The sequence below is a fragment of the Salvelinus namaycush genome, chromosome 25, assembly GCF_016432855.1.
Source record: "Salvelinus namaycush isolate Seneca chromosome 25, SaNama_1.0, whole genome shotgun sequence".
NCBI classification, from domain to species: domain Eukaryota; kingdom Metazoa; phylum Chordata; class Actinopteri; order Salmoniformes; family Salmonidae; genus Salvelinus; species Salvelinus namaycush.
In genome coordinates, this window is record NC_052331.1 from 32,527,825 (window position 1) to 32,536,253 (window position 8,429).

At 41.6% G+C, this 8,429-nt stretch overlaps 1 protein-coding gene across 3 annotated transcripts; it reads right to left on the reverse strand.

Annotated features, from left to right (window-relative positions):
• Positions 1–882: 882 nt before the first annotated feature.
• On the reverse strand, positions 883–8,203 carry LOC120020518. Of its 3 annotated transcripts, XR_005472443.1 has the most exons (11): positions 8,056–8,203; positions 7,016–7,103; positions 6,803–6,872; positions 6,540–6,638; positions 6,256–6,316; positions 5,796–6,147; positions 5,382–5,651; positions 2,527–4,303; positions 2,307–2,379; positions 1,443–2,192; positions 883–1,320 (listed from the first exon to the last, which is right to left on the reverse strand). XR_005472443.1 is itself a non-coding variant. In XM_038964221.1 (10 exons), exons 2-10 carry the CDS (start codon positions 7,084–7,086, stop codon positions 2,047–2,049), a joined length of 2,919 nt encoding a protein of 972 aa, XP_038820149.1. In that variant the 5' UTR covers positions 7,087–7,103; positions 8,056–8,203; the 3' UTR covers positions 1,211–2,046. The 3 variants fall into 3 exon arrangements, 2 of the variants coding, with proteins under 2 accessions (XP_038820149.1, XP_038820150.1); XM_038964221.1 differs by having other exon boundaries at positions 1,211–2,192; XM_038964222.1 differs by having other exon boundaries at positions 1,211–2,192; positions 7,539–8,203.
• Between the last annotated feature and the right edge of the window lie 226 nt (positions 8,204–8,429).

Genomic DNA, 8,429 nt, shown 5'->3' on the forward strand with positions numbered 1-8,429 from the left:
ATTTCTAATGTATCACTATTTTCATTATGGATTTAAATGAATAATATGTTTGCATCTTGGCCTCCTTGATTTTTCTTTTTTGTGTTTGTGTCTTAATTTCTGAAATTCCTGGCAAATTGTTGTTCTTAAATATGCAGAATGACCAAATAATATAATGCATGGAGATTAAGTCACTGGGTCATACATTTTGATTCATGTAGTTGAGAACATATCATGAGTCATATAGCTGAATAAATTCCCTTCAAAATGAGATTGATCTCAGACATTTGATGAGAGAACAAACTTCTTACAGCAGCATTTTCATAAAGAAATACAATTACTTTGAAGGTAATTTAAGAGAGAAGAAATGCCATAAGGGGATAGTATCTACAGGTGAGACATTCAATTGTGTCCCATTATGCCACCATTTGAGTGCCAGATTCGACATACCTATATTTATATCACAAGTGGCTTCATCTGTTAGACATTTAATATACAGATTCCTTGGAACCGACTACTTGGACTATTCGATCAACTCTTGAATATGGATCAAGTGCATTAAACATGAGAGATAGGTGTGTTACACTCTGCTAAGAGCTAACACACATCTCCTGATTTACCTTAACACCCATTGAGACTTCGTGCTCCAGCCTCATGACTCCCACTGGACTCTGATCAACAAGGCACATTCTGATGGGAAGCAGGCTTTAGAGTGTGTTTATATGATAGATGTAGCTACTGTATATTAGCCAATGGGTGGATAGAAGACTGCACCATCAGTATTAGTGACCTTTGGGCGTCTGTGTAACATTTGAGTAATCAATACTGTTTTATCATCTGTTACAACCAACTTAATGAATGTGTGATTGAAGCCAGGATCACAGTATATAATGGAAAGCCTATTTATTTATGGTCAGATTGCCTCATGGTTTGCAATGGTGTATTACTCATAGCAAATATTCTTGTCAGACCATTCGTGTCACACATGAACCTGACTGCCAGGGACTTCATCAATATTTGAGTCCAAAGGGGAGAATAGATTAGAATAGGATCTACAGGCTTGACTGCCAGACCTATATAGTCCGTTTTGAACTCTACCACTGGATTAAGACTCATAGAATGTCATGAAGGATTTCTTTGAACTTTGAATGCCCATTAATTTTCTTCTTTGTCGATCTCTCCACTCTACTTTACTTTTTTAAAATATAAATTTCACTAAAGGACTCATGAATGCATGAAGTGGCAGTTTATTATTGAAGGAAGTGAAAGTACGCTTCATGGGCATCTCCTTCCTCATTGGCGAGCAGGATGCAAGTTCCTCCTCTGGTGGTGGTGTAGACACTATGAACAAGAGGATGTGGTGTTTAAAAAACAGATTATAACAAATACTGATCATGCACAACACTACCTGCATGCTTTATGTCTCACTCTGGATGGTCGGAAGGGGAGTGAGATCCACTTACATTTTTGTTGAGATATTTCTTTGGAAGCTTCGTGAATGAGATGAATAGGTGAAAGGACAGTTTTGAAATGAGTTTTGAAAGAGTTGAAAGGACTGGTTGACAAAAGAGTAACAATTATTGGGCCTCTTCTTCCTTGTTGGGGAATAGGAGGCAAGAGGGTCCTCTGATGTAGTTGCAAAACCCGTGTAGAAGACTGACAACAGCAAATCCCACTGGGCACAGATGTCAGTTCAACATCTAGTTTTGATTTACGTTTGGTTGAGTTGTCAACTAACGTCACTTCAACGTTTAAAAAAAATCTCCATGTCATTGGATTTAGATTAAAAGTTGGCTGAAAAAAAGACGAAATGCTCTGACGTTCGTGACTTGTTGTAAATCCTATCAGTTCATCATGTAGATTTTTTGGGGTGTTGAAATGATGTGGAAGCGATGTTGATTAAACCAGTTTTTGCCCAATGGGATGTCAGTAGGACTGAGTTGAAATGATTGGTTATGGCAGTGAAAATGAACACTTCTTGAGCCTCTCCTTCCTCGTTGTGGAGTAGGTGGCGAGATGGTCCTCTGGTTGTGTTGCCAAATAACCAAAAGGACATTTCTACTGACGCTAGCTGTTGTCATGCCTAGACTTGGCAGAGTATACCCTGATTAAAAATAATTGGTTCTTTGGCCATTCCTTCCTCTGTGAGGAGCAGGAGGCAAGATTTTCCTCTTGTCGTTGTGCATTCTCTGGTGTTGGAGTAGTGCAGAATACTGTGAACAAAGAATGTGGCTTTAGAAAATGGATAACAGAAAACACTGATCATGCATGCACAGTACTACCTGTATGCTTTTGAAAGCAAAGTTAGTAATCTGTTAGCTACATACTACTATAGTCGACATCAGTAGGATCCTTGGTGGTCTCAAGGGGAGCGATATCCCCTTTGTTGACTTTCTTGCTCTGATGGTTTAAACGTGAGGAAAGAAGAATTTCAAAGAATGTCAAACAAGCTTAACATTTATTTTTGATTGCAGTCAAAATACCAATACATTTACTGTCCAAGTTGATCTCAATGCCTTGACCAAAATAATGAAGACTGGGTTTTACCTTTATGAGACTGATCTTTGGGAGCTTAGGAAATGAGAATGTCAAGCTCTTGACTTTGTTTGTTGGTTTGGTCACCAAAGATCTGTTGCACTCACGGTTGATCGGGTGGGCAGATGGGGTTGAATCAGTGGGCAGTGGCGCTATGTTGCTACAAAGCCTTTCATCAATGTTCTCTCCGGGGGGAGACATATCCATTTCACTGGCTGTCTCAACCACCTGTCTTGTGATCGTAAAGACATCTATGATCACACGGCAAATCATTGAAAGAGGGTTGCAGCACCCTGGGCTAACTTCAGAACTCATCACCTGAGAGGGAGTGACTGGTCGGATGTTCTGACATGACCTGGCAACCTCAACCACTGCAGATGGAGGGAGGAGGGCAGTGAGCAGCTGCTCCAAAAGGGTCTTTATCGATCTCTCGGTGATAGTATATGCTATCTCCAGCAAACCCTTCCTTGAGATCTCCCTTTGGAGTTCCCCTGTCATGCTGGACTTCGGCAGAGCAGATTCTGATTTTGACCTGCCAGACACAGATTGTGCTGTAAGTGTGCTGTTCACCATCAAAAGGCTTCGCAGCTGGTCGACTAACTTGTCAGTGTGAGGACGAAGAATGCCAGAGAGGAGGATCTCCAGGCTCTTTGCTGATGCTGCATCCTCACGGCTGAGCACCATCCTCTCCATTAACTCCTTTTTTGCAGAACTTAATCCCTCTGCGTCTGACCAAGTTGCAGGGCTCTTTCTTCCACTTCCAGCCACTCTTCTCTCTGAAGAGACAGGGCTGTCCAGTCCACCTCCCTGGTGGTGCAGACTCTGCTCTGGCATTTCTGGGGTAGTGATAATGCTTCTACCCCTGTCACTTCCAGAAGTGGTCAAAGTAGCAACAGCCTTCTGGATGTCGTCCATGCTGAAAGTGGTGCTGGTTGAAGAAGTTGTCCTGGAACAAGCCTTAGACAAGCCTTCATCAACACGTTCTTCCTGCACCATACTTTCTGGTGTCAACTTTGATGGGACACTGCCGTATAGCTCCACTGAATCCTCTGTATGAGGCATGGATCCAACGTGGAAGAGCATTCCCCCAATGGAGGGAAGTAGAGAATCATCAGATTCCGACTGAAGAACTTCACTGACCTCTGTGATCTCCTTCCTAGAGGGTTCAGAAACTGTACTTGATCCAGCTTCCTCTGCTGCCTCTTGCTCTGTACCCTCGTCAGATGATGCTGGCAGTTCAACAACTAGCTTGTGCTCTTGTTGTGCACTCTCGCCTCTCTGTTTGATCCCCTTGGAGATACTCCTCATTTTTGCTGACAAAACACGAACAAAGCTGTTAAAACAATGTTTCAACGGTCTACTTCCTTCCTTGTTGCCATCCCTGTCTCCCTCTGCTGATGAGGTGATCAAAGGAACTCCTTGGCCCTCAACCGCTGCCAACTCATCTTTGCTATAGAGCTTGGCAGATCCCACTATACTAAGTAATTGTGATCCCGAGCATGTTTGTTGTATAGCCCTGGACAGGGCGGCATTGATCTGCTGCACTACCGCCTTTACAATGGCTCTGGCTTGCCTGTCAAAGACACTCTGGAATAGCTGTTGCTCTAGCTGGTTAGCTGCCGAGTACATGTCCTGCAGCACTTCAATCACTCTATCCTGGACGTCTGTGTATATCATATCCTGAGTGATACCAAAAAGCTCCACCAGAGGGTCCATCAGGATTTGGAGGCTCACTTGTGTGCCTGAGCTGTGTGCAACCTGATCATGTGCCTCAGTGGAGGTAAGGGATCTGTAATAGACAATGAAGGACACCGTTGGGAACATACAAAGAGTTTCATTCCAAATGTTTGTTGCATTGTGAAGAAAATGTCCTGAATGCACTCATGACTCCATTCTATGCACAAAAAAATTACGATCTGGTTCTCTGAATTGCCTTGTGAAAGCCTAAGACTGTAAGATTGTATTTTATAATTTGTTGGCAATAGAAAAAGCTTTGAAATTATGCCCACCTGACTCAAATTGTGATTTATAATGAACCGTTCTTAGGATTGCGTAAACAACAACAGTAATTGTGTTCTAAACAAAAGAACTACAAGTGTGCTTGTTCTAATTCTTCAACGGCACAGCTAGATAAAAAAAAAAAAAAAGCACCTTATAGTTGAAGACTCTTGAGTCATAAAAGTGCATGGAAATTACTTAGGAAGTGTGCACACTTTGGAGAGGTATGTGGCCACTTGGAAACCCCAGTTAGACCTCTCACTCGAACCCGTGTAGTTTTTTTTGTCTTATGTTGCACCAAACCCAAATTTTTCAAGAATATTCGTATTATGTTACTGAATGTATCCAGAGTGTTTTCAGATTTCTTTATCAACAAATGCAGCAAAAAGTTGCCGACAGTAAATTTCAAATGTGCATAATATCAACAGTGTAATGTTTGGATTCAGTCTTGTCAGGTGAACTGTTGTGTCCTCACCTTTAGTCTAATAATTTCCCCATAATCTCCAAATTGCTACCATGGTTATGCATATACTTTCCATATTTCTTCTGTTTGAAACATTTTAATTTAGCCCTATCCATATAGGCCAATTCCCACGAGTGTAAGGGGTTAAACAATGGATATATAGCGTTTAGCAACTAAACACATTTTAAAGCTAAAATCTATTAATTCAAATTCTGAGAACAGTACTATTAATATTAAAATAGTAATCATTTACACACAAATGTGAAAAATGTGTGAATATTGCATTTTGCAACAAAACTCTTACTATCAGATAAGTGATGTCATAGACCACCTGTTTAGGACCTTTTTTCAACTCTTACAAGAATGAGAATGGAATTAATAACATAGTCAAACGAAATGAACATACAATCTTGACTGGTAGGGGGTGGGCGACCGTACACTACTGCAATACGTCTTCAAGCTTCCACTCCTCTCCGGAATTGGGCAGCTTTCAAAGCGAACTGTTCTCGACAGAGAGCGACAATCCATAGTGTCCATGTCCAGCACTCTGTCGTTCTCCTCCTGAAGAATACTGGAGAAGGAAATCCGGTCCAGGGTGAATGAAGATATGTCGATATTGAGCACCTTGGCCTCCACCTCATTTTCAGCCCCATGTGTGTCAATAGATGTAAGGGATCTACAATAGACAATGAACAACAACATTGGGTTTATTCAGATAACTTTCATAGATCTAGGACTTGTTTTCAACTTTCACATTTAAAATTAAAGTAAGAATAAGAAAAGCATAGGCTGTCACAGGATTGGTAAAACAAAGACTTACGGTTTTGAAGCGTAGGGGGTTGCCGAGCGTACACCACTGCAATATGTCTTTGTGCTTCCACTCCTCTCCGGAATGGGGCTGCTTTCAAAGCTAACTGTTCTCGAGAGACAATCCACAGTGTCCATGTCCAGCACTCTGTCCATCTCCTCCTGAAGAGTCCTCAAGGAGGCTATCTGGTCCAGGGTTGTCAAGGAGTCACAGTCAATGACTGTGGGCATCAGGGTGTCATTATCTACAGGCACCTTGACCTCCACCTCATCACATGTATCCACACTCAGGACCCCTTGGTACTGCAGCTGCTCTAGACTCTCCCCTGAGTTGTTATCCGTGTTGACCGTAGATGTAAGGGACACTAGAGGAAAGGAGATCAAATGTCTGACACTTATCTCACACATTGGACATATTGCTGGTGTTATCATAGTGATACAATAAAGTAATCAAGTAAAGATTAAACACTGACCTGAGTCAAAGCTTGGAATACATCCAAGTGAACACCCAGCAGAGGACAAACCTAGGTTTCCCTGTTTCGAGACAATTGTAAACCATGTCAAATATAGTAATATAGGCAATGCAGCAATCATAACATTTGATAGCACATTGAGTTCATGAAGATGATGAAATGCAGCCGTTACACTGGGTAAAAGAGCAAGAGCTAATAGCGTTTGACGAGAGTCCCCTTGGCTTTTGAAGGCAGGTTGGCAGGTTGTGAGAAATGTGCAGACAGTAACAATAGATGATTGCTACCTTTAGTCTCTTCCTCTGACTTTCAGTTGCTTCCACTTGTTCACCATTTTCTTGTGTTTGACTGTCCATCACTTGATCCAGGGAGCTAAGCATCTCATTCTGTGAGCGTAAAAATCTATTGATTAATAGCTTGCTAGGCTAAAGGTACAAGATAACCTATTGTAGATTATAGATTGCTATCATGTTTTTAACTAGACCCAGCAGATTAGAAAAATACATTTATGCTCAAGATTTCTTCAACAATTTCAATATTCATTTTTCACCGTGTGTTCCATTGCTCCAAGGAAGGACACATCTGTCACGGGCAGGACAGCAGGCTCAGGAGACGGGTCCCTGTAGACCACAGCACGTCTGAGTTAACCATTGAGATTTGGTTGTTGAGTCTATTTAGTGGTCGTAAGTGGTTGTTGAGCATCTATCTAGATCCATTTTAGATCTGTCAGTCTGTCGTCTCTGTTTGCTTTAAAAATAGCTACCTGGACTTCTCAGGGGACGCCTCGGACTCCTCGGGACCAGTTCCCTCGATCTTCACAGTGTAGTCAGACATTTTTAGGATGAAGTTGTCTGAAGATAAACATATGTCTTATTCCCACAACTCAATTAAATGCATGTGTTTTCAGGTTTTAAAGGGGCAATCAGCAGTTGTTTCGCAAAAAAGCTTTGGGATGGGGCTGGAGACATGTAACCGCTCTCAAATTCATAGACAGAGCTATGAATGCAAGGACTTACCATCCATTATATCAAAAATATAGTTGGAACCATGTTTTGAGGGCATATAGTGTTTGTTTACATTTACTTTGTTTACACACATTGGAGTTAAACAAGCGTATGACAATTGAACTAAGCTCATGCGGCATTTAAACGTTTTTTCAAGAATCAAATGGGTACATATCATTAATAAGTCCGGAAATGGATGTAGGGCCTAGCAACTGCTCTAACTTTGTTAAATTATTTAGCTATATAACTTTTTGTAAATAACAAAATAAAAGATCAATGTACCTCAAAACCGTTTTGTCGGTGCGACTTACAAAGTTGAGATGAGACAGATGACAATTTTAGTTGAGCAAGACTAGTGGCATCCAGTGAACGTGATGAAATACATGTTGGTGACATATAGTGGTTTATGCGAGAATTACAGGAGGAAGCGTTTAACCCCAAACCACCCTATAGCCTAGTCCCACCACCACATAGCTAATAATCATTATTTTTCTTTGACACCCATAAGGTGTTAATCCTCAGTGCTCTGTTAGCAACACGTTAACCACGTTTATCAAAAATCTAGGAAACTCAGGCGGCAACAAGGTTAAAATTCCTTACTGAAGGGACAGAGAAACATTTCCCTGCGTGTGCCTCGTGTCCGTTTAACATTACATAGAAACCTACGGCAGCATTTCCTTTTCCTAGCCTCAGCCACAGGCTTTCGTCTCCTGAGTGAAGCCTGGAGCCGAGGCTGGCAACGCATTGACGGGTCATCTGCTAGACAGGTCGCTGTGGTCTACAATCAACATACATGTACCTCGTGGATTAGTCTACATTAGCCTCTGTGACAGACTTGACCTCACGAAGTCTGAGCGGGTGTCCTTTCCTAGCTGATGGTAGTTAGGCCTGAAAACTGACTGACTCCTTGATGAAGAACTGACCCAAGAAGTCCTCTCACGCTCATGTTCAAGTGACGTACTCCTGGACGAGATTACGTCATAGGCGAAAGACTAAAACAAATTACCCCACGACAACAATAGGCTACACTTATTATATAGTATACCAATATCATAAGGTGAATGCACCAATTTGTAAGTCGCTCTGGATAAGAGCGTCTGCTAAATGACTTAAATTTAAATGTAAAAATACCATCTTGCTTTGTATCTTGGGACATATGCCGCGTTCAAAACT